The sequence below is a fragment of the Lepus europaeus genome, chromosome 2 (genome assembly GCF_033115175.1).
Source record: "Lepus europaeus isolate LE1 chromosome 2, mLepTim1.pri, whole genome shotgun sequence".
Taxonomy (NCBI): domain Eukaryota; kingdom Metazoa; phylum Chordata; class Mammalia; order Lagomorpha; family Leporidae; genus Lepus; species Lepus europaeus.
In genome coordinates, this window is record NC_084828.1 from 8,981,032 (window position 1) to 9,005,891 (window position 24,860).

Genomic DNA, 24,860 nt, shown 5'->3' on the forward strand with positions numbered 1-24,860 from the left:
TGAGAATGACAGAGAGAAAGGTCTTCCTTTGCCGTTGGTTCACCCTCCAATGGCTGCCACTGCTGGCGCGCTGTGGTCGGCGCACCGTGCTGATCCGATGGCAGGAGCCAGGTGCTTCTCCTGGTCTCCCATGTGGGTGCACTTGGGCCATCCTCCACTGCCTTCCCGGGCCACAGCAGAGAGCTGGTCAGGAAGGGGAGCAACTGGGACAGAATCCAGTGCCCCGACTGGGACTAGAACCCGGGGTGCCGGCGCTGCAGGCGGAGGATTAGCCTAGTGAGCTGCAGCGCCCGCCAGGACGGTTCTAAAAATGCAAACAAATCCAATGAAGATCTTGAAGCAAAATCTTAAAGCAAAATCTCTCCCGAGGGTTGCAGGGCCCCAAGCACTTGAGACGTTGTCTGTATCTCCCAGCGATGTTGGCAGGACGCTGGATGACAAGCACAGTAGCCGGGACTGGAGCTGGCGCTGCCACACTGGATGTGGCTGTCCTGAGCAGCAACTGCCACAGAGCCTGTGCCTTGGCTAGAATTCTGTAGACATAAAGCAGTGCACGGGAAACCCAGCAACCCCGAGAGAAGGCTGCCTCTCATTGCTGCTTTGTGCCAGCCTCACTGTCATCGGATAACATCCTCCATTCCTGCAAGTGGCAGCCTCCAGGGGCCATCTCTTGTCACCATTAAAAAAAATCTTGCTTATTTCAAAATCAGTTAAAAAAAATCGATCCATAGCCTAAATCTCAATCATAGAGATGGAAGAGGACCTAGAAATGACCCCTGGTGTTGAAGCCTGGGAAACACCAAGGTCCCTTTGTCTGGAAAGCCCTCCCCTCCCCAGAGGCTCCAGCTTCCCACCCTGCACCCTCCCAGCCTCTCCTTCTGCTCCTTGGGGGTCCCTTTACTAGACTCTGGGGCCGATCCTGCACCCCAGGATCGTCTAGCAGACATACCCCACCACTCCAGGGGCTCTGGGGAGGTCCCCCGCCCAGCCTCCTTACAATCCATGTAGATGGCCGCGTTGTTGACCAGCACGTCCAGGCCCCCGTACTCCCGGCGCAGGAAGTCGCGCAGGGCGCGGATGCTCTGCAGGTCCGTGATGTCCAGCTGGTGGAAGCGCGGGCTCAGGCCCTCGGCCTGCAGCTGCTGCACGGCCGTCCAGCCCCGCGCCTCGTCCCGCGCCGTGAGCACCATGTCCCCCGAGAAGAGCCGGCACAGGTCGCGCGTGATGGCGAAGCCGACGCCCTTGTTGGCGCCGGTCACCAGTGCCACGTGGACGCAGGATGATAGGGCTTTTTGGGAGCTCAGGACACCTGCGTGGAGAGTCCGGGTGCTGCAGTCTATGCGTGTTTGGAGCGTGCTGCGTGCGCACTGGCAGGCCGTGCGCTCTGAGCCGCCCGGAGAAGTGTGAGGTGTGCCGAGGCAGGTGCCAGCCCTGCTCTCAGGTCGGGCTTGGTTTCCTGTAATGGCCATGGATTGCAGAGATGTCCCAGAGGAGCCACCTGTCTGAAGATTGCAAAACCAGCAAACTGAGGACCCAGGCTGGTGGCGCCTGGGCGCTGCTTGCCTGGCATCAAAGGGCCATTCAGCTTGGCCATGCTGTTGATTTGGGCTGAGCTTTATCTGTGGTCCTAGAAAGCTTCCCCCTACCCATTCTCCTATCCTTTCAAGGGCTGGTCACCATCCTTCCAGAATTGAGACGTCTGCTCCCCCACCCCATTCGGGAGAGGTTCTGAAACTGGAACTTGAGTCTTTGGAGCTAGAATTGTGCAAATAAATTAGAAGAAAATGACAGAGGATCACATTTCTGTTGATTTCCCCCTTTATGAGATGAGAATGAATTTCCCAGCTTCGCAGCACGTTTTCAGAATACACAGTTGTGGCTGAGGTCTCTGTTGGTAAAATTTAGACCCTATAGCACCTTTGGATAAAGCCTTCCTTCTGGGCTGTCGCATCTCCATTGCATTAAAACACTGTCAGGGGTGAGCGCTCTGCCGTAGCGGGTAAAGCCGCTGCCTATAGTGTCAGTCCGAGTCTCGGCTGCTCCACTTCCCGATCCAGCTCTCTGCTATGGCCTGAGAAAGCAGTGAAGATGGCCCAAGTGCTTGGGCCCCTGCACCCATGTGGGAGACCGGAAGAAGCTCCTGGCTCCTGCCTTCAGATCAGCTCCGTTCTGGCTGTTGTGTTTACTTGAGGAGTTAACCAGTGGATGGAAGATCTCTCTCTCTCTCTCTCTCTCTGGCTCTACTTCTCTCTGTAACTCTTTCAAATAAATAAAATAAATCTTAAAAACACAAAACACTGCCAAGGTGGAGCCTGGCTCTACTTGTGCTGTCTTTGGCCTGGGAGGAGCTGGGTTGGCAGCTCTCATAGGCTGTAAAGCGACTGTGCATCCCAGACCATTGGTGTGGGTTTGAATAAAGAGACATTTTCAAGGGCCAAAGAGTTTGGAGTCACTGATTGTATTAACTCCCAAGACTTGGGTAAACCCAGCCAGGGATGCTCACTTGCGGTGACTGTTCCTCACCACCGCTGGAGAATTAGGCAGGCTGCCCGCAGCTTGCCTTGACCGAGGAGGGGAAGTGCGCCACCTGCCACTCAGCCTTCCCAAACCCGGGGGACAATCAGGCACGGTGTGGAGCCCAGTCAAAGCAGGGTCTCACTTTATTGTAAAAGGGAGGTGTATATATAGCTGAGGTACAGAGCGGATGGTACAGAGGGATGAGTGGATGCAGGCAAGGGGTAGGGTGATGTGATGTAAAAGGGTCTTAGCCACTCCTATTACACCACCTTAGTGATCCTTAGGCAAAAGCGCCCTGGGGCTGGGGTGTTTGCTACCAGGGATTTGAAACTTAAAGTCAGGTTTTCAAATTCGAGGAAGGCTCTGGAAGTTTCCTCTAGGCCTCTCTGGATTCAGCCTCCCCCACACTCACCCAGAAGACTGATGGAGACAAGGCCTGTTCCTTCGAGTGCATGGCAGCATGAGGTCATGACACCAGCACCCGGGGCATGCCACAAAGGCTGGGGCTTCAACACGGTGGCTGGAGTAGCCGGTCCAGGCGAAGAACTCGTGCCTGTCCTTTCCAGCTGGTGACAGGTCGCATGTGGGAAAGCACCATCTCTGGAGGATGGGAGAGTGTGGCAAGTGTCCCGGAGTTTGTGCCTGAATGTTTGATGAAGAAAATAAAAGTTGATGCATTTGTGACCAACAACCTGCTTTTAACGACATTGACAAAGCCGTTGGGCTGATGCACTCCGGGAAGAGCATTTGGAGTATTGTAAAGATGTAAATTCAGATGGGAAGTTTGTCTGTCCCGGACTTAAGTCTTCTTATCTGATGGCAGGCGAGACACACAGAAGAATCTCTTCCTACCACACGGCTTCTGGCACCTTCACTTACCACGCTAGGGCTTAGTTATGCCACATCAGTGATAAATCTGGTCACTGGTGTCTTCCTCACATGAATGATTGCTAACTCATAAAGGAAGATTTTAACATAATTAAAGTGATCTCTGCAAAAAAAACAAAAACAAAAACAAAAATATAGTGCACAGGCACTTGCTGGGCCATCGTCTCACCTGGATGGGGGTCCCGCAGTGCACAGGTGCAACGGGCCTTCACAGCCTAATAGTTCAGTGTTAGGATGCACCTTTTTCTTTTTTTAAAAAGATTTTATGTGTTTATTTGAGAGGTAGAGTTACAGACAGAGAGAAGGAGAGACAGAGAGAAAAGTCTTCCATCCACTGGTTCACTCCCTAGATGGCCGCAATGGCTGGAGCTACACCGATCTGAAGGCAGGAACCAGGAGCTTCTTTTGGGTCTCCCACACAGGTGCCTATGCCCAAGCGATTGGGCCATCTTCTACTGCTTTTGCAGGCCATAGCAGAGAGCTGGATGGGAAGTAGAGCGGCCAGGACTAAAACTGGTGCCCATATGGGATGCCAGTGCTGCAGGTGGAGGATAAACCTACTGTACCACAGAGCCAGCCCCCAGGATGCAACTTTCTATCCCTCTTTCAAAATGAAGAGATGGTTCTATCCTTGGAGATGTGGCCGATTGGTTGAGTGGTGGGAAATGAATGTTCCTCACTACGGTCTGCTTAGGATGGGGGACTGGAGGCTGTAGGGTCAGCTTTCATTTCTGTGTCATCCCGTAGTTGCCACCACACACAAGTGGCCACTGCAATGTCCGTTATAGGAAACTGAATGAAGCAATGAAAAAGTTGGTTCTTGGTTGCAATAGTCACATTTCAGGCACTCACTGTTCGTGTGTCTCAGTGGCCACTGTCTGGGCTGTGCAGACACAGGACATTCCTCACAGACCATGGGGCTTCACATGGATTCCAGACAGGTTGCTGTAAGGTAGGGTTCCAACCAGGGGTTAACAGAAGGTCAATAGCCCGGGACAGACCCTTGCTGCATTCCAAGGGAAATTTTTATTGGGACAATTGTAGATCCACATGCAGTTGTGAGCAATAACACAGAGCTTCCATAGACTTTGCCGATTGCCATCACCGGTAACAATTTGCAATATGCACAGTAAAGTATCACAGTTAAGACCACAACAGTGCAACCCTACTCAGAGTCCCCAGCTCTGTGTGTGTTTGCCCGTGTGTTTAGTTCTGGACAGTTCATCTCATGCAGTTTTGCATTTCCATCACTACAGTCAAGATCAGAGCCTGTCCACCTGCATCAGGAGCCCCCCTGTCACCCTGGTGGAAACAAACACTCCTCCCTTGTCCCCTAATCCAACCCTGTCCTCTGGCAGCCATGAATCTGTTCACCATTTCCACCCTTTCGTCAGTTCAAATATACTGCATGAGGGATCGTCCAATGTGTGACCTCCTGGGATTTCTCCCTCAGCAGTTAAGTAAGAGATGGTGTATACGCTTCCTTGCCACCATGCATGTTGCTCCAACAATGGCTGACTTCCTTCCACACTACGGCTACCTTGTATGGAGGTAGTGTGACCTAGTATTAGCCAGAAGTGGGTTGGATTAAATCCACCAGTATGAGAGTGGATAACACACAGTGTGCAGGGAAATCTGTCTGTGGGGTGCCTGCTGCTGCCTCACCTCCGAAGCCCAAGATCACGATGTTCAGCCTGATTTCCTTAGCATTTAGTGTTAGCACAATGCAGAATCCACAGGTCAATGCAGCTGGATGCCCTAGACAACATAATCCTAGTGAACTTCATTGTGGGAAAATCGAGTTAAAAGATAATGCACATTTTTCTATGAACTTTAAACAATTGTCTTTATTCATTTGAGACTCATATACACACATCTCTCACTCATTGGTTCACTCTTCAAATTCCCAAAATGCCTGCAGGCCAATGCTGGGAGACAGAGACTCCATCAAAGCCCCCGTTGGCAGGCTCCCAGCCACTTCAGCCATGGCCTGCTGCCTCCTGCCTCAGTGTTAGCAGGACACTGCCATCAGGAGCCAGGGCCTGGGGGTCTAACCCAGGTCCTCTGGTGTGGGGTGTAGGTTAGGCCGAATGCCCACCACTCGCACAAACGTTTTGAAGTCACCTTGTGTATCTAATGAAATGGGGTCAAGGTTACTGCAGGGCCTGAGCAGGCAGGACAAGCAGGCCTGTGATGGTCATTCTTGGGGGAATCAGGGTGGCCGCTCCTTTGGGGCCCAGGAATCAGACCCCGGCCTCTGTATTCAGATTAACTCAGGGCAAAGGGGGCCTCTTTTCTTCTCGGCCCTGACACTTGGAGGAAGCCGGTCTGCCTGCCAGTGTGGCAGGAACCAAGTGAGGTGTCTGAACCTGGGCTTCACGCCTGACACAGAAAGGGCCAGGCCGTGCCAGGTGGAGAGGAGGCCTGCGACCCTGGGACCTCCATACCCATCAGGCTGGGAAGCACCCAGGCTGGGACGAGTGGGTCATTGGCCCTCAGCCCTGTCCTTTGGGCCCCCATCACTGCTTCTCTAAAGTCTGCTTTCTACCTCGTAGCTTGGAAAAGCGTTGCCGAGGCTTAGTCAACACGGCCATGCCTACACCTCTACTGGGTGCAGAGTGGTGCAGCCCACCTGGAGAGCACTGGCCTGTGCGAGTCTTCCGGGGAGGGGATTCATGGGAGAGGTTTTCCTGCAGACTCTCTGTGACCTCAGAGGACTTTATAGCTGAGTGCTTCACACAAGTGGCCCTCACATGGTCACACATGGACACTGGGTCTTCTTCCCAATGACTTAGGCTTCTTAAAGAAAGAGGCCAACTGCCTTCCCCTTCACAGTCCTGTCCATGAAGTCCTAGAGGTTCAAATCCTGAAGTCTGAGGGCCACCTTCAGACACGGCCATTGTTTTCCATGTAGTATCGGCTTTCATTTACCTAATGGAACATCTGAGTGTTTGTGACCGGGTGTGTGGCCTACAGATCCAAGGACGTTTCCTATGTGTCCTGTCTCCAGTGTTTGTTATCTCATGAGTTGCACCATCCATTCCTTTGCTCTCACTTTTCCATGATTAGAGTTGGGGGATGAATTTTCTCAGTATTCAAACAATGTGCACAGCAGCTTTATAACGAATCATTTATTTGATTCTTGATTTCCATGAGTTATTTCCAGTAATTACAACTAGATTCTCCCCCATATCACAGAGGAAATCACAAGAGAATTCATGGAATTAAGAGTCAAGTCACTGAGTTACCTACACAAGTTGTAGAACATTTGCAGGCCTTAGTTGATAGCGATGTTTTGATTTCCCCAGTGGCTGGGACATTTGCTGACAGTGTAAAGTCCTTTGGGTTAAATCAGGACAGGATAGAAAACAGGATCTGTGGGTGGAGCTGGGAATGAGCTCACCACTGTTCAACCCTTTTTTCCATGACAAACTGTCCATGAGGGCCCTCGGCATCTGGAGGCAAAAGGGCCAAGTACACGGGGGTCTCTGCTCCTTCTTCTGGACTTTTGGGGGCTTTGGGTCCCCCCAACTCAGTTTTCACCCACCCTGGGCAGCAGGCATTCAGGAGGATCTTGTCCCCTCCCCTCTGCTCACGCAGGTGCCTGGCCTGGATTCTGGACAGGACAGTGACACCGATCTTCGTCACTCCGTAGGCAGTGTCAGGCCAGCCTTCTTTCTTGTGCACCTCCTTCTTCGTGTCTTCCACGAACTTCTTCATGAGCCCCACCAGCTCCTCCTCCGTGATGGTCTCACTGCGAAACTTCTGCTGCAGCTCCGGGCTGCACGATTTAAGGGCCCTGAGACACATCAGGCTGGACACGTTCACCACTCTGCCTAAAATACATGAGACATCACTCTCAGGAGAGGCGTGCACAAGATGCTGGAGCCCAAAGGTGCTGGGATTTGAGAAACCCAGGAAACAAATGGCAGAGTGATTTCCAAGTGAAACGGACAGACACAGCGTGGTGGTTACGTGGCCAACGACTCCACTCCTGCCTTCACGTTCTGGGTGAGCAGAGAAGGCAGGGACATTGCAACGAGCCGCCTCTGAGCTCCCAGGAACGCAGGGTCTTGTAAACAGCAGGACCTCCCAGGAGGACAGGATAGGGAACAGGACAGGAGTTGAGAGGAAACTGTGTGCAAGGCCTCAGTTCCGCATCCCACGTTTCAATGTTTTAGTAGTGGTTGACTGCCTTTCTTGTGTACACGCAAGTGACTGCATCACTCGGGATGAGTGCTGTACCACATTCCACAGAAAATAGGATCCTGTGTCGTGTTGGGAACAATGAGCCCATTGAAGCACAGTTACTGAGCCAGGAGTTAGGCAGCGCCAGAGAATCAGCTCCCTGCAGACCATGCCAAAGGCCCAGACTTTGCATCCAAATTATCTTTGAGAAGGGAGAATCCAGGCAGCAAGTTTGCAGATGCTTGGGAGGAGGGGACTCAAGACTAGGGTCCCTAGGGGATTTGCAGTTCCAGGACCACAGTGAAGCTGCCGTGCACAAGGGCCCTGTTGTGGACCTGGGATACAACGCAGGGGGAGAGACTGAGGGAGCTCCGTCCCAGCCCTGGAAGTGACCGTGGAGGACGGAGCAGGGCAGGGTGACCGCCAGGATCGGGTAGGTGGCCACGGTGACGCAGGGGTGGAGGAGCAGCCTCTGGAAATGCGTTTTAGCCTACAAGGGGCATCAGGAGGTGACGGAGAGGCACGGAGAGCTCAGGGTGTCTAAGGAGGAGACGTCCTCTGGGGGATGCAGCGGGTGACTGCTAGGAAGGACCTGCCAGGCTGACTCAGGTCACTCAGGGAGCAGAGAGGGCCCAGGGTGGCACCCCCAGGGCCTGCGACATGAGACGGGCATGGGAGAAATAAGGAGCCTCTCCCAGGAGACCTGTGAGCTAAGACTGCAGGGCCAGAAGGCGCCAGGTGTGCCAAGAGCAGAGACGGCAGGGGCAGTGCAGGAGCGGGGACGACGTCCTGACCCAGGACAGCCCCTGGCAGGGGGCAGCAGGCCAGTGCAGCTGTAGCAGGACCGGCAGCAGGGATGGAGCTGAGAGCCCAGGCAGCAGGGCCGGGTCCCTCCTGAGGGCACAGCGTGGGGTCCCCAGGAGACTCACCTCCGGGCCTCATCAGAGGCAGCAGCTCCGTGCACACATCTCGGGTGCCATCAAAGTTCGTCTTCATAGTCACTTCCGCTTGAATATGAAAGGGTGTGGTGTCCTCAGCTTTTAGGGGGCAGAGAGAACAGAGTAATAAACACGCAGCCTTGGCCGGAACGCTACAGGAATAAAGCAGCGGGTGGGAAACCTGGCTGCTCCAGTGACATCTGCCTCCCGTCCCAGCCTTGTGCCAGTGTTAACCCCTGGTGTGACAGCTGATCCATTTCCGCACGAGGGCAGCCTTGGGGCAGTGAAGGCTCTACCCTGGGATCTCATGTGATCGTCATTATCACTATTACTATTGTTACATACAATGTATTGTTTACTTCAAAATCGGTTAATAATTGACCTATCTCTAAATCTCCATCAAAGAGAAACAAGGAAGCCTGGACGCGCTCCCCAGTGTCCAGCCTGGGAAACACCCAGGCTCCTTTGGCTGGAAAAGGGTCCCAGTCCCCAGGGGCTCCAAGGGTACCGCCCAACCCGAGACTTCCTTTCCCTTCCCGGGGAGGTCTGTTCTGGACCACACAGGCTCCTCCCATTGGCTCTGCCCATCCCGGCTGCAGGAATCTGGGGAGGTCTCTCCCACGGTGCGCAGACCCCTTACGCTGGAAGGCGATGGCCGCGTTGTTGACCAGCACGTCCAGGCCCCCGTATTCCCGGCGCAGGAAGTCGCGCAGGGCGCGGATGCTCTGCAGGTCCGTGATGTCCAGCTGGTGGAGGCGCGGGCTCAGGCTCTTGGCCTGCAGCTGCTGCACGGCCGCCCGGCCCCGCGCCTGGTCCCGCGCCGTGAGCACCACGTCCCCCGAGAAGAGCCGGCACAGGTCGCGCGCAATGGCGAAGCCGATGCCCTTGTTGGCACCGGTCACCAGCGCCACGCGGCTGCAGGACGACATGGCTGGGTGGTGCTTGGCTCTCAGTCTGAGCTGGGGAGCGATGCTGTCGGCGCGGGTCTGGAGCCTAAGTGTGCAGGTACAGGGCAGGTCCAGAGATAGGCGCTGGCCCCGCCCCCAGCCTGTGCAGGGCTTGTGTTCTGGTAAGTTCCTGAGGTTGCAGTGCAGGTCTGGTGTTGGAACAACCTGTCTAGAAGTTGCAAAATAATTGGCTGAGGACCAAGTTGGTGGCTGCTAGCGCCTGCTTGCTTGGCACAAAGAACCATTCTGCTTGGCCGGGCTGTGGGTCTGAGCTGACCTTTATCCCCGTTTTCTAATGTTTTTTTTTTTTTTTTCCCCAGAATCTCCCAACTGTTATACTGCTCCTCACTGTCCTCGCAGACCTAGACTCCTGTATGCACATACTTTCAGCTGTTTTGAAAAATATCCCAGGTGCTGACGTCTTTGGCATTAGGGTTGTGAGATAAACTGGAAGAGAATGACAAGGGACCAGGTTTCTGTTGGTTTCCCCATAACAAGACAAAAGCACAGCCACTGGCTCCTCTTGTCCTGGTGATCCACCGGCATGCAAGGCACTGAATGGAACAGCAGGGGGCGCCCTGGGCCCTGGCAGGGCCATCATCTTACCTGGCTGGGAGGTCCTGCAGGGCACAGGTGCTGGGGCCTTCCCAGCCCTATAGTTCCCTCAACGTGTCAGATACTCCTTTCTAGCCCGTGGTTAATGAAGAAATAGGTCCCTTCCCAGAGACTTCATCCATTGCCTTGTGGTGGGAAATCAATGCTCCTCACTGCTCACTATTGTAACGTAGTATAATACTGAGGATGTTATTACGTAAGGGGCTGGAGACTACAGGTTAGGTTTCGTTTCTGTGTCATGCAGCAGGTTGCCACTACACACAACTGGCCACTTCCATGTTGATTTCAGAAACTAAATGAATGCAAGAGAAAATTCACTTCTTAGCTGCAGTAGCCACACCCCCAGTGTTCAGTCTCTGTGGCCGGTGTTGGGCTGTGCAGACACAGGGAGTAGTTGATGGACCTTGGTGCTTTATAAGGATTCCATTAGGTTGTTGCAAGGTGGGTTTCCAACCAGTGGCTTAAGAGGTTGATCGCTGGGAAAGACACTTGCTGTTTTTGAAGTGAAATTGTTGTTGAGATAATAGTAGACTCACATGCAATTGTTAGAAATAATACAGAGATGCCTTATACTTTGCCCACTTTCCATCACTGGTAACAGTTTGCAAATGTACAGTACCTGGACTGGTGCTGTGTCACAGTGGGATAAGCTGTCACCTCTGGTGCTGGCCTGCAATACCAAAGCACTGTTCAAGTCCACCTGCCCTGAATTTGATACAGTTCCCTGCTTTGGCCGTGGTAGTCTCTTACTATTTCAAAGGAGAAACCCAAAAGGGCCCAAGAATATTGATTTTCAGCCCAATTTCTTTACCATTTAATGCTGGTACCAACACAGAACTGACAGGTCAATGGGGCTGGATGCTCCAGATTAACTAATACTAGCGAACCTCTATAAGGTCCTGGGGAAAAAATGGATTAAAAGATAGTACACACTCTCTATGAACTTTTAAATTTCATTCATTCATTCAACTGTGTGTGTGTATGTGTGTGTGTGTGTGTGTGTGTGTGTGTGTGTGAGAGAGAGAGAGAGAGAGAGAGAGAGAGAGGATCTGCCATCCACTGGTTAACTCCTATAATGCCCAGAATGCCCAGAGACCCAAAGCTGGGAGCCACATCTCTATCTTTGGTTCCCATGTGGACGTCATGGACACAACTACTTGAGTAATTACTTGCTCTATCTCCAGGTGCACAGTAGCAGGAAGCTGCTATCAGGAGCCAGAGGAGGGAATCTAACCCATGTATTTCAATACGGGCTACAGGCATTTTAACTACTAGGCCAAATGCCCGCCCCCTTAGCAGGCTTTTTGAAGTTACCTCGAATATACAAAGGATGGGAAAGGGGCTGCCACGTGTCCCAGCAGGGCCTGACCAGGCAGGACAGCAGGTGGTGATGCCTAGTCCTGATGCCAGCAGGGTGGCTGCCCTAGGTGTCCTGGAATTAGTTCCTGGCCTCTAAGTTCAAAGTAGCCCAGGAAAAAGAGAGATTCTTATTGTTATGTCTAGGAACTGGAGGATGCAGTCTCCCTGCCAACATGGCATGTGCTAGGTGGAGTAGGGGCCCCAGGACACTGGGCACCCTTGGTACCCACCATGCTGGGTTAGGGATGGTAGGGCCCTAAATCTAAAGACAAATTCCCTTATAGGAAGGGAAGAGGACACACAGATGCTCCGTAGAGAAGAGGATGTGTGAGAAATGTAGGCAAGGCTGTGTTGACTAAGCCTTGGCAATGCTTTTCCAAGCTAAGAGGTAAAAAGAAAATACCAAAAACAAATAAACAAAATCACATTTAGGAGAAGCAACGATGAGGGCGCAAAGGACAGAGCTGAGAGCCACTGACCCACACGTCCCAGCTCAAGTGCTCCCCAGCCTGATGGGCATAGAGGACCCCCAGTGTCCGGGGCCCCTCCTCCACCCAGCACGGGCGTGGCTATTTCTGTTTCAAGCATGAAGCCCACTTGCAGACACTAAGTCAAATGGCTCATGCGCGTTGGCAGGGGACTGGCTTCCTGCAAGTCGCCAGTCCTGAGAGGAAGCAGTTCCCTTTTCCCCTGGCTACTCTGATAGAGAGGCCAGGAGCTAATTCCACGGCTCCAAAAGGGCAGCTTCCTTGGTGTCTCAAGAACAGCCAGCGCATGCCTGCCTGTCCTGCCTCGGCCGTCCCTGCTGGGACAGTGGGAGCATCTGACCCAGCACATGGTACAATGACGGTAAGCTCAAAAAGGTCACGGGCATTTGGCCTAGCAGTTAATGTACTCATACCCCATACTGGAATATCGGTTGGATCCCCACTCTGGCCCCTGCTTACAGTTGTCTCATAGCGTGCGCCCAGGAGGAAGCCGGTGATGGAGCTGATGCCCACCTAGATCGAGTTTCTGGTTCCCAGCGTTGCCCTCCCCCTTCTGTTCTGAGCAATTAAGGGGTGAATCAGTGGATGAAGATCATCCCTGACCCCTTTTGTCAAATGAATGAAGGAATAAAGAAATAAACAAAATTTAAAAGTTCATAGAAAATGTACATTATATTTTAATTCAATTTTCCCATGATCTTTTGGAAGTTCACTAGGATTAGGTTAAGTGAGGCATCCAGCCAAGCTGACCTGTCAGTTCTGTGTGGGTAACAGTATTAAAGTATAACAACATTTGGCTGAAGATCATGATTCTTGTCCCCCCCCCCCCCCCAATTTGCCTTTACAAACAGCAGGGGGCTCCACACTACCAAAGTTTCCTGCATACCATGTGTTATCATTGAGGGGTCTGGTACTATATTTAATCCACCCCACTGCTGTCTAACTTGGCACACACTACCTACAGAGAAAGTATAAAGAAACCAGGATTGGGGCCAGCGCTGTGGCATAGCAGATAAAGTTGTCACCTGCAGTGCCCGCATCCCATATGGGTGCCGGATCAAGTTCTAGCTGCTCCACTTCTGATCCAGCTCTCTGCTATGGCCTGGAAAAGCAGTAGAAGATGGACCTTGCACTTGTTGGGAGACCTGGAAGAAGCTCCTGGCTCCTGGCTTCAGATTGGCACAGCTCCAGCCATTGTGGCCAATTGGGGAGTGAACCAGCAGGTGGAAGAACTCTCTCTCTGCCTCTCCTTCTCTCTGTGTAACGTGGACTTTCAAATAAATAAATAAATCTTTAAAAAAGAAAAAAGGAAATGACATGGCACACATACACTGAGATAGGGGAGAAATTTCAGCTCGCTCTTAATTAGGTTCAGTGGGGAAAAATAATCCCAGGTGGTATAAATCCACCTATATACCATTTAGAAGTTCATTTACTTGTTTTTAGTAATATGAAAGGCAGGGAAACAATAAACAAAGAGAAAGAGTGAGAGGGAAAGAGAAAGAGATCTTCCACCCACTGGTACACCCCCAAATGACCACAAGAGCCGGGGCAGGGCCAGGCAGGAACCAGGAGCCAGGAACTCTAGCCCAGTCACCCAGGCCCAGCACAGGGGACCAAGCACTGGAGTTATCATCTGCTGGCTCTCAGGATGCATTCGGAAGCAGCTGGATAGGGAGCGGAAGAGCCAGGTCCCAAGGGGGCACTCCAATACGAGGTGCCTGTGATACAAGCAGGGGCATAACCTGCTCTTCCACAACTCCTGTCTTTGTGTACATATTTTTTAAAGGATAACAATTTTTAAATGATTACATGGTGTCAGAGGACAGATCTGCGAGGGACCAAGAGAGGACTGTTTGGTTCTACAAGAGCAACAGGGGCTCCTGGTGCAGGTGCAAAGGTTCTGCTCTGGTCTGCAGTGGTGGAAATGCAAAACTGCACGAGATGAAACTGTGCCGGACTGAACACACGGGCAAACACACACACACACAGAACTGGTGGACTCTGAACAGGACGGTGGATTGCTTTGTGGTCAAAATACAAACTGTGATACTGCACTGCAGTTTTGCAAATTGTTAACGCGAATGGTTAAAGCATAAGGAATCTTTGTATTACACCTTACAGCTGCACATGAAGTTAAAACAACTTCCAACACTAACAGTGAAAACAGCAAGGGCTTCCCCAGGTTAAATTCTGTTCACCACTGATTAGAGACCTACCTTCAGGTGGAAACATCACTAGGATCTATTTAAAGCAGCTTCCTTCTGAACTCACCAAGGACGGAGATGTTTTACAACTGCACAGCCAGAACAGTGCTCAGTAAAACACATGAGCACTTAAAATGTGGCTCCTGTGCTGAAAACCCAAAACTCTCATTGCCTTCAGTGTGCTTAACTTTACATGGAAACAACCACTGAGTCCAGTGGCCACCTGTGCGATGACACAGAAATGAAACTTGAACTTACAGCCTCATTCCTTTGTGCTAAGTAGCGAGTAGCGAGCAAAACCCATTTCCCACCCTGACCATCTATAACCCCCCCGCTGCCCAGGTATATCCACTTTTCATTTTGAATGGGAACAGAAAAGTGTGCCCGACACACTGAGTCTGACACAGGGCTGGGAGGCCCCTGGCACCTGCGCCGCAGGACCCCTCCCAGGCAAGACCATGGCGCTCCAGGCGCGCAACCAGGGCGCTCCTCCCCAAATGCCTCCACCGCCAGAGGGAAACCTGGCCAGGACCCGCCAGCAGCTTGGCTGCCAGGCACTCGGGGGGGACCCGACCAACCCCGATCCCCGTGATTCTATGTTTATGTGACAACTGTACGCCCGAGGATTTTGATTTGGGCGCTCTTTTTAGAACGCCGGGGAGGGCAGTGCTACCGGTGCCAATTCGTCTCGAGCATAAAGCATACTTAGGGGTCAAAAACAAAACAAAACAAAACAAAACAAAACAAAACAAAACAGCTTTAAAGAAGCGAGGGGACGGGTGAATGAGAACAAGGCCCACCTGCACGGCCCCTTGCTCTCTGGTGGGCGCACCTGCAGCACCGGCCCGGTCCGCACCTGCGGGTTCCCAGTTCTCCAAGGTCGCCGGCTGGTAAGCGGCGGGAACTGGAAACCAGGGGCTCCGGGGCGGGGCCTGCGCCGGGCCTGCGCCTGCGCACTCGCGGACGGCCCAAAGTCCGCCGCGGGTGCGCAGGCAGCAGAGACGCGCGCCCTGCATCCGCGCCGCCCGCCGGCTCCCTCGCGCGCCCGGATCCCACGCTTACAGCCGAGCCATGTCGTCCTGCAGCCGCGTGGCGCTGGTGACCGGCGCCAACAAGGGCATCGGCTTCGCCATCACGCGCGACCTGTGCCGGCTCTTCTCGGGGGACGTGGTGCTCACGGCGCGGGACGAGGCGCGGGGCCGGGCGGCCGTGCAGCAGCTGCAGGCCGAGGGCCTGAGCCCGCGCTTCCACCAGCTGGACATCACGGACCTGCAGAGCATCCGCGCCCTGCGCGACTTCCTGCGCAAGGAGTACGGGGGCCTGGACGTGCTGGTCAACAACGCGGGCATCGCCTTCAAAAGTGAGGGCGGGGGTGGAGGGTGGGACCGCCCAGAACCTCCAGGCAGAGTGGCCGCGCCCGTGGGGGAAGCCCGGGGTGGGCCCTGCGCCTGCGGGGTTAGGAACAGCCCCCCCCCTCCCCCCCCCCCCCCCGGGAGGGTAAGGAAGGCTGCAGGGAAGGCGGGGAGAGAGTCCGGAGACTGGGAGGTTTCCTGGCCACAGGGACCTTTGCATTTCCTTGGCTGGACACCAGGGCGTCATTTCTAGGAGCTATTCGCAGTGTCAGTGATTGGCGTCAGCGTGTGGGGTAGGTTTGAAGCTGCTTCTGGAATAAGTAAGTTGGAACTGGTTAAATCCAGAGCCCAGGCCAGCAGGCTTCGCCCAGCCTCTCCCAGAGCTGCTGTCTTACACACAGAGGCCGTGGTCAAACCAGGGATAGACGCTGGCGCCTTGCTGGGACTGCACCCAGACCCAACTCAGAACTCACCCATGTCTCACGTGGTTCTACTAAACGGAGTGGTCCCTCGTGCTTGCTGTTAATTGACCGTGCTCTCTCTGCCCTAAAAGTGCGGGACACCACGCCCTTTCATATTCAAGCGGAAGTGACTATGAAGACAAACTTTGATGGCACCCGAGATGTGTGCACGGAGCTGCTGCCTCTGATGAGGCCCGGAGGTGAGTCTCCTGGGGACCCCACGCTGTGCCCTCAGGAGGGACCCGGCCCTGCTGCCTGGCCTCTCAGCTCCATCCCTGCTGCCTGACTGCTCCAGCTGCACCGGCCTGCTGCCCCCTGCCAGGGGCTGTCCTGGGTCAGGATGTCGTCCCCGCTCCTGCACTGCCCCTGCCGTGTCTGCTCTTGGCACACCTGGCGCCTTCTGGCCCTGCAGTCTTAGCTCACAAATCTGAGAAGGGTTTTATTGACTCCATGGCCATCTCTTGTTGGAGACCTGTTCGATACAACTCTGTGCCCTCTGCCTTATGAGTGGCATTCAGGCTAACGGAAGCTTCCTAGAGTCATCCATCCTCCCCCTAAAATCTGTCACCTGCCTAGGATGCTCCTGGAGTTCCTCCTTCCTCTCCTCCTCCTCCTGATGCCCCTCCCAAGCTAACACATTTCCAGAGAGCGTTCATCATTCTCCTGTGTCACCTTGGCCACCCACCAGGTCCTGGAGGTCACCCTGCACAGAGACCTCACAGTCACTACAGGTCCCAAGGTTGCGCCCATTCACTCTCTCCCTGCCCATTGCTCCCAGCTGCAGAGCTGGCCTTCCCGTGGGCGTCTGCACAGTTGCAAACCCCCTAAGAGACGTCTCTTCTTGGGTCCTTTCCTTTCTCGCCATCCTACACAGGCTCTGATGGTCTCTCCCCTCCCAGAAGTCCTCCAGGAGAAAAGTGCAGATCTCACCACGGTTTACAGGGATTCCGTAATCTGACCGTGCCTAACTCCATGCTCATATTCCCTGCTATTCAGTGGACTGATTGTTCTTGACGTGCACATGATCGTATTTCTTTGTTGTGAAGTCTGCGACACTAATCCCAAGTAATGAGACAGGAGGTGAACTGCCACTCAGCTCACCTACGCCAAGAAAGAATGGCAGCCACTTCACAAATATTGGAAATGTGAGGTTGAGGATTTGCACATATTGTTTACTCTTAATTCCTGTCCTATTCCCTGCTCTGTCCTCTTGAAAGATTCTGCTGCCTCCAAGACTGGTTCACTGGGACCTCTAAGGACAGATCTCCCCAGTGTCACCTGCCTCACTTAGCTCATCTATTCTTGAGGGAGAAATGGAGTTCCTTATGCATTCACTGCACCATCTACATCCTTTGCTCTTAAAATGCACACTGGCATTGGTTTCTCAAGAGGAAGTTTTCTGGTCTCAAATCCCAGCGCCTTTGGGCCCCAGCATCTTGTGCACGCCTCTCCTGAGAGTGATGTCTCATGTATTTTAGGCAGAGTGGTGAACGTGTCCAGCATGATGAGTCTCAGGGCCCTGAAATCCTGCAGCCCGGAGCTGCAGCAGAAGTTTCGCAGTGAGACCATCACGGAGGAGGAGCTGGTGGGGCTCATGAAGAAGTTCGTAGAAGACACGAAGAAGGGGGTGCACCAGAACGAAGGCTGGCCTAGTACTGCGTACGGAGTGACGAAGATCGGTGTCACTGTCCTGTCCAGAATCCAGGCCAGGAACCTGCGTGAGCAGAGGGGAGGGGACAAGATCCTCCTGAATGCTTGCTGCCCAGGGTGGGTGAGAACCGACATGGCGGGACCCAACGCCACCAAGAGCCCAGAAGAAGGAGCAGAGACCCCCGTGTACTTGGCCCTTTTGCCTCCAGATGCCGAGGGCCCTCATGGACAGTTTGTCATGGAAAAAAGGGTTGAACAGTGGTGAGCTCACCCCCAGCTCCACCCCCGGATCCTGCTTCCTAGCCTGTCCTGATTTAACCTAAAGGATTTTGGACTGTCAACAGATTTTCTATCCATGGGGGAAAAATGCAAATATCTCTAATCTCTACTAATGTACTGCTATTGGGTGGGCCCCTCCCTGAGTTGACTTCTACCTTTGTGAACTCTTTTGTGATTGCCTGTAGGTATAGGGGGAGTAAAATTGTAATTGCTGAAAAGAATGAGTGCAATTCAAGAGTTGAATAAATAGTTCTTTACGGAGATAGTGTGCATTTTGTTTATTTGTTGACACAGCTCTTTCCACAAGGAAAAGCATCTTAAAGTTAGGTCAGTGGAAGAGAGGATGCAGTTCAGAGTTCAACAGACTCTCTAGAAAGAGCCTGAGGGTCAATATCCCGGGCTCTCTGTGTCCCACACTCAGTCACAACTACTTAGGTGGACCAGTGGGTAACACAGCATGGAGACGGGAGCATGGCAGGATGTGGCTGTTAGGCTTCAGTTTTCCAGGCTCAGGGAGAACAGGGACCATACCATGACCATACCAGAAGGGAAAGGCACTGGCCTGGTTTCTTTAAGAAGCTTAAGTCATTGGGGAAGACAGTCGGTGTCCATGTGAGTCATGAGTGGGTACTTTATATGAAGCACTCAGCTGTAATGCACTCTGACCCCAGGGAAAATCAAGTGTCCTGGATTTAACTTTATGCAGGGCGGACTGTGCTGAGATCTGCAACACGGACAGCTCAGCAGAGTATATAGGTCGTCCAGTATGCAGCGTTCACATGTGTGGAGTTAGGCGTCTTCATTATACTACTTTGAATTCTTTGAAGCTCAGAAGACCTGGGAGAGTGGGGTGGGAATCCCAGCTCTGCCACTTTAATGTGTGGTCTCAGAATAAGTAAGTGATTATGCTGTGTCAGTTTGCTCAGTTTTCAAATGGGGAGCATATGATGACATGTATGGGTATGCAGTGTTGAAACAGCCCTGGCAGATGTACATGCGAAGTGTCTGCTCTCATTAGTACTTGTAGTCAGGGCTGACCCCGCCCATGCAGGTGCTGACAAGCACCCATTCTCTGCCCATCACCACCATGGAGCTGGTGGACATGAGGAAGTGTCCCTCCCTCCCCTCCCTTCCACAAGTCACTACCTGTTGTGTGAGTGCTCTACTGTCATGGTCCTCCTGTCCTTGCCAGTGAATTTCAGACCTAGAGAAATGCAAACAAGGATGCAGCCCATATTTTAATAGTGAGGTTTACATTGCAAGTTCTGATTGTAATAGGGCTGTTCCCTTCCTCCTAGTAAATTGGGGTTTTTTGAGTTTTGGAGAGATTTTTTTTTCATTTTTAGTCAAACATAATGTTTTTTACTTTCCAGTGGTCATATAGAAAAAACACTTAGTTTTTAAAGTCATGAACCCTCAGGAATGAGGAAAAATGTGCAATAAGCCACACAATTCACAGTCTGCACACTTGTCAGAATTGTGAATGGCAGGATACTAAAATCCGGGATACTGTACTTACTGGCTTCCTTACACGTTAGCTTGAGTTATTTACAACATGTATTATGCTGCAGCAGTAGCATTTTTAGCCACAACTGAGGACAATTTTAAGATGCCATCGCTCTAGTCCATACACTCATTTAAACAAACAAAACTAAGCTTACATTGAGAATCTTTCATTTCAACCTACAGCAGTGTATAAGGTAAATACAGACCTATTGTTGAAGAAATTCCATTCAGTAAAAGAAGATATGCATACGTTCTCTGCACCCTTCTCTTCCCGCAGACAGGTCTTAGCGATGACAAAGGAGCTGATAGAGGAATAAGTGGAATTCCGTCATGATAGAATATGGGAGCAGCTGGCATTTCCCCTCTTCCCTTATTATTCTTGGATGAAATTTGAATTACAAGTGTGCTGGACTCACTAGTGGAATGAAATACAGTTCATTCCCTGGGTCAGAAACCCCAGCAGCTACTGGGAGCAAGTAGGCAATGAGGACAGAGGCCATCGCTTCACTGCTGTTATCTGTAATCAAGAATGGGGTTCTCCGATCGGTGTTCTGCCTCATCTGTGGGCCTGCTGCCCACCATGCCAGTGCTTTCATCCAAAACCGGAAACTGCAGTGTTGCTCCTAAATACGAGTCCACAATCGATCCTAGTTGTGCAGGCCTGCAGCACAAAGAAATGGGTTTCCTGAAACAGAGTGGGAATGGGGGGACAAGGACGCAAAGAATGGAGCCAAGGCAAATCCTGATCAAGGCTAGTTTATTCAAGTCCACATAGTATTTAAACATGACCAGTTGTATACAAGAAGACACACAAAAGATTTACATATCTAAACGACTTTTGGGGTAACAAAGATTTCCTGACAGGGTTCTTCTACTTAACAGATCGTAAAATGTTATCAATCATTGATTACAAGGGTATAATAAAACACCTAGGTGATAAATGCAGGTTTCAGGTGTGACTGATTATCTACATCATTTCTTGATAGGGTTCTTCCTGCCTCTTCCTGGAACCTCCTTAACCTTTTGTCTGTGCCAGGATGTCTCCATCCATTTGTTTAAGCGTAAGCAAAAGGGGCGACTGCCTGCGGCTGCCCACACCTAGACATCCCACCACCTACCTAAATTCAGTAATCAGCCACTGGGGAATAGAAATGTCTAAGGCACTCCCAAAAACTTACTGTGTGAAGAAGTATGCAATGCTCACAAAGGTCCCACCAAGGAGACGGGGAGCAAGGCCTACTCTATTATCCCCTCCATGGTTCCCGACTGCAACTTTCTTTCAGATTGTCATTAGCTTTGGCAGGCTTTTGCTCAGACCAGGGCCAGCTTCTCAAGCCCATGTAGCTCCAGCAGAGCAGGCCGGTGCAGCCAAGAGAGACAAAGACATCCAGGAAACTGCACCGCTTGGAGAAATCAATTGGAACTTCCCTTGGGCCATTGTCCATCATGCGTAGCAGGGCCAGCTCTGTGGGCACAACTCATGACAGGACACCTGAACACACTCCCTTTGCCCTCCTCCTGAATCTGTTCGCTCCTTTGTTTCTCCTTTCCTTTTAGTGAGGCTGGAAGAAGAAAGGAAAAACATCAGCAAAGAGGTAAAGAGACGGAAATTCGCAATGGTTAGGACAATCCAACAACCAGAGCCCCTCTGTGATCCAGAAATAGTAGGTGCTTGCAGTCATTGACGTGATCCATAAAGCTAAACAAACAAATGATCAGGCTCAGTGTACCTGTCTTAGTTGTTATCTGTATGTATCTGTGTCTTTCCTATGTATTGGTGTCAAGATCTGGGTGAGTCTGGGTGGACACAGAGTGGCCAAGCAAGGTCACATACCAACAGCCACCTGCCCAGCCACAGCCACGGGTCTGGAGAGCTCTACTGACTTACTCCCTGGACCTGTAATGTAATGGTCCTTTTGCTGTGTCATTCTGACTGCTCACTAAAATAATTAACATTGCTCAGAGAGCACACACCTCCCAGGAAATTTTGTTACTGTGTGACTCACCCATTTATATCCACAAAGGCAGATCCTGATCCCTATCATAGTTACCCTTTATATGAGGACGAATACTTCCTGTTTGCTTAACCTTCTTTCACATGTTTCCAGAACCTTCTATACCCCCCCCCCATTGTTGCAGGCTACCATGGAAGCTCCAGGTATGACAGTGATTGCTGAATGAAAATACAACAGGTTTAAATTCGTCTTCAGAGAACTACCTCCTACTGGAGAGAACCATCATGCACTCACTGGAACTCGCCAACAGGCTATGGATGAAAGGGGTAATCACACATGGATGATGCTCCTACTATTGGATGAGTACATGTCTCAGGATGCTCAGAGCAATTAAAAATAGAGGCAGGAATTCAATTGGACAATGGTCAGCAGATTTAGAAACTTAGCAGGCCCAAGATTTTCTGATGAAGTGATTTTTACAAATATGGAAACAAGCACACCAAGGGTAACTTGAAGCTGAAGAAAAGAGGTGGGCTGAACACTGCTCAGCAGACGGCCCTCCCTAAACTTGTGGCCTTAGGTTTTCCCAGAGTCAAGCACTGGGACTGATCAGAGGAGTCGGCATATCAGTGTCAGGAAGTGGCTCCGAATTTAAAAAGAAGGCCCTGGGTAGGGGGCTAAGCCACCACCTGAGATGCAGACATGCTGTGTAGAATCCCACCTGCTCCACTTCTGATCTAGCTCCCTGGTAATGCAGCAGAGGTGGTCCAAGTGCTTGGGTCCCTGCCACCCGCTAGGATACCCAGCTGGAGTTCCAAGCTCCTGGCTTTGGCCTGACCCATCCCTGGCCATTGTAGCCATTTGGGTTGTGAACCAGTGGACGGAAAATCACTGTCTCTCTCTCTCTCTCTGCCTGGACGGAAGATCACTGTCTCTCTCTTTCTCTCTCTCTCTCTCTCTGTCTTTTTCCTTCTCTCTCTCTCCTCTCCCTCCCTTTGCCTGTGCATTTCAAATAAATCGTTTTTTAAAAATTGCAAAAGAGACCCCAGGAACAATCTGGCTGCATGCATAAGAAAGTGGTCCCTGTATTCTTAGGTCAGAAGTCCACGAAGTGAAGCGTGGAAGATTTTGCATGAGACGGTGCCCCAGTTAGGACACTTTGTGACTGTTCTTGGCCAGCACTGAGGAACATTCTATACTAAAGCTGCTGTAGATGTTTCTGGTTCATGCTTCATCTACTACCAACAAAATACTGAGAAAACTAAAGCAGAGACTTGGACAGGAGTCCAGGCTTCAGAGCCCCTCAGAGCACTGCTACATGGACTTAAGATGATCAATAACGGTGAATTTGAATGTATTTGGGTCATGCTTTGTGTATTCTTGGGATGGGTAGAGGCTCTTGGTTGTCAAGGCGACAGCTCTTACACCAGTAAGCGCCTGTTTCATGTTTTTTTTTCACCTCGCTGCAGTTGTCACTACGGGACCCTGCTACTGTTCATCTTCCTCAGTACTGAGGAACAGGCAAGAGAGCAAAGGATGTATGTACCCCAGCAATGCAGGTCAAAGGTGTCAAAATCTCAAAGGCATGGTTGATAGAATGCAATCTCTGTGAACGAGACCCCGGTGCAAAGATGTGGCCATCAAAGGGCCACGTATTTTTCTCTGAAGACAGCTGAGAACTTCCACTTTGCTTATGGCCTTGTCTAGATGCCGATGGAGTTTGTGGATTCAAAAGGTTTCCATATCGGGCTGGCACTGTGGCATAGTGGGTAAAGCTGCCTCCTCCAGTGCCATATGGCACCAGTTTGAGTCCCAGCTGCTCCACTTCCGACCCAGCTCTCTGCTATGGCCTGGGAAAGCAGTGGAGGATGGCCCAAGTCCTTGGGCCCCTGCACCTACGTGGGAGACCCAGAAGAAGCTCCTGGGTCCTGGCTGCAAATTGGTGTAGCGCTGGCCATTGTTGCCATCTAGGGTATGAACCAGCAGATCGAAGACCTCTCTCTTTCCTTCTCTGCCTTTACCTCTGTGTAACTCAGCCTTTCAAATAAATAAATAAATCTTTTTTTTTTTTTTAAAAGGCTTCCGTAGTCTAGGCAGCTCATGTCAAGAACCTTGGGTGTTTACTGATGTCATATATAAGAGTGTTAATTGTTAAATTAACAACAGGAGTCACTGTGTACTAACTTATTGAGTTGTATTATGAGAGTTAACTGTAAACTTGTTCTCAGTTTGTGTGTGCAAATTGTCAAAGCCTTTACTTAGTACAGAGTTGGTCTTCTGTGTGCAAAGTTAATTGAAAATGGATCTTAGTGGAGAATGGGACTGGGAAGAGGAGAGGGAGGAGGAGGTGCGGGAGGGTGGGTATCGTGGGAAGAATAACTACATTCCTAACATTGTACTTATGAAATTTTGTATTCATTAAATAAAGGTTTCTTTGAGAAAAAAAGTAAAAAGATAAACATAGTAACTAGCAAGCAAAAGAAAATATGATCCAAAACTGTGTCTGAGAAAGAGAAAAGGGAAGTAAGTAGGCGTATAACTTGTCAAACAGGTGAACCACATGGAAACTACACAAGTCCAGAGATAGAATGTTCAGAGGCCAACAGCTGGAGCAACTGCTGTCTGGGTGGACCCATGTGTTTTAGACAGATAAGCTCACTCATCAACTGTTCAAACAGAAAGCGTTTCAGCAACTCTCCTACAGGAGTAACACTGAAGAACCCAAGAGTAGCTCTCAATTACTAACTTCTGCCCTAAAACCACCTGCCTATTAACCATCAAAATATGGGACTCCTGGGGAGTCTATTGGATAGAATGCATTCAACCAGTGTCATTCTTGCATGGCAAGTTTGTAGTGAACATCACCGTTTATTTTTTTAATCAGATTTTTTTCTAGTGGTCTCATGGTAGGGGATCATTGACAACTAATTGTGTAATATTTAGGAAGCATTAAATCCAGTGTTTTAGATCTTCAGCCTGCTCTCTCTTTTTTTTATCTTTTATTTAATGAATATACATTTCCAAAGTACAGCTTATGGATTACAATGCCCCGCCCCCATAACTTCCCTCCCACCCGCAACCCTCCCCTTTCCCGCGCTCTCTCCCCTTCCATTCACATCAAGATTCATTTTCAATTCTCTTTATATACAGAAACTCAGTTTAGTATATATAAAGTAAAGATTTCAACAGTTTGCCCTCACATAGCAACAAAAAGTGAAAAATACTGTTGGAGTACTAGTTATAGCATTAAGTCACAGTGCACAGCACATTAATGACAGAGATCCTACATGATATTTTTTTAAAAAATTGATTAATTTTCTATGTAATTTCCAATTTAACACCAAGTTTTTTTTTCATTTTCAATTATCTTTATATACAGAAGATCGCTTCAGTATATACTAAGTAAAGATTTCATCAGTTTGCACCCACACATAACCACAAAGTGTAAAAATACTGTTTCAGTACTAGCTATATCATTACTTCACCTTGGACAACCTATTAAGGACAGAT

General features: G+C 50.8%; 3 protein-coding genes and 2 pseudogenes across 5 annotated transcripts; 2 read left to right on the forward strand and 3 right to left on the reverse strand.

The window, feature by feature from the left end:
• Positions 1-525: 525 nt before the first annotated feature.
• On the reverse strand, positions 526-1,469 carry LOC133746662 (carbonyl reductase [NADPH] 3-like). Its single transcript, XM_062174872.1, has 2 exons — positions 950-1,469; positions 526-533 (listed from the first exon to the last, which is right to left on the reverse strand). Exons 1-2 carry the CDS (start codon positions 1,467-1,469, stop codon positions 526-528), a joined length of 528 nt encoding a protein of 175 aa, XP_062030856.1.
• An 11-nt stretch (positions 1,470-1,480) lies between these two features.
• LOC133746667 (alcohol dehydrogenase class-3-like) lies at positions 1,481-3,286 on the forward strand (annotated as a pseudogene).
• A 3,235-nt stretch (positions 3,287-6,521) lies between these two features.
• On the reverse strand, positions 6,522-15,046 carry LOC133769973 (carbonyl reductase [NADPH] 1-like). Of its 3 annotated transcripts, none has more exons than XM_062205431.1 (4): positions 14,948-15,046; positions 9,172-9,647; positions 8,523-8,630; positions 6,522-7,241 (listed from the first exon to the last, which is right to left on the reverse strand). In XM_062205431.1, the coding sequence occupies exons 2-4, from the start codon at positions 9,458-9,460 to the stop codon at positions 6,805-6,807; spliced, it is 834 nt and encodes a 277-aa protein (XP_062061415.1). In that variant the 5' UTR covers positions 9,461-9,647; positions 14,948-15,046; the 3' UTR covers positions 6,522-6,804. The 3 variants fall into 3 exon arrangements, with proteins under 3 accessions (XP_062061415.1, XP_062061423.1, XP_062061432.1); XM_062205439.1 differs by having other exon boundaries at positions 9,172-9,643; positions 14,948-15,041; XM_062205448.1 differs by having other exon boundaries at positions 14,980-15,031.
• Positions 15,047-15,121: 75 nt separating this feature from the next.
• Positions 15,122-18,146, forward strand: LOC133769991 (carbonyl reductase [NADPH] 1-like). Its single transcript, XM_062205461.1, has 3 exons — positions 15,122-15,507; positions 16,053-16,160; positions 17,439-18,146. Exons 1-3 carry the CDS (start codon positions 15,219-15,221, stop codon positions 17,873-17,875), a joined length of 834 nt encoding a protein of 277 aa, XP_062061445.1. The 5' UTR covers positions 15,122-15,218; the 3' UTR covers positions 17,876-18,146.
• A 571-nt stretch (positions 18,147-18,717) lies between these two features.
• LOC133746673 (transmembrane protein 19-like) lies at positions 18,718-21,440 on the reverse strand (annotated as a pseudogene).
• Positions 21,441-24,860: the final 3,420 nt, after the last annotated feature.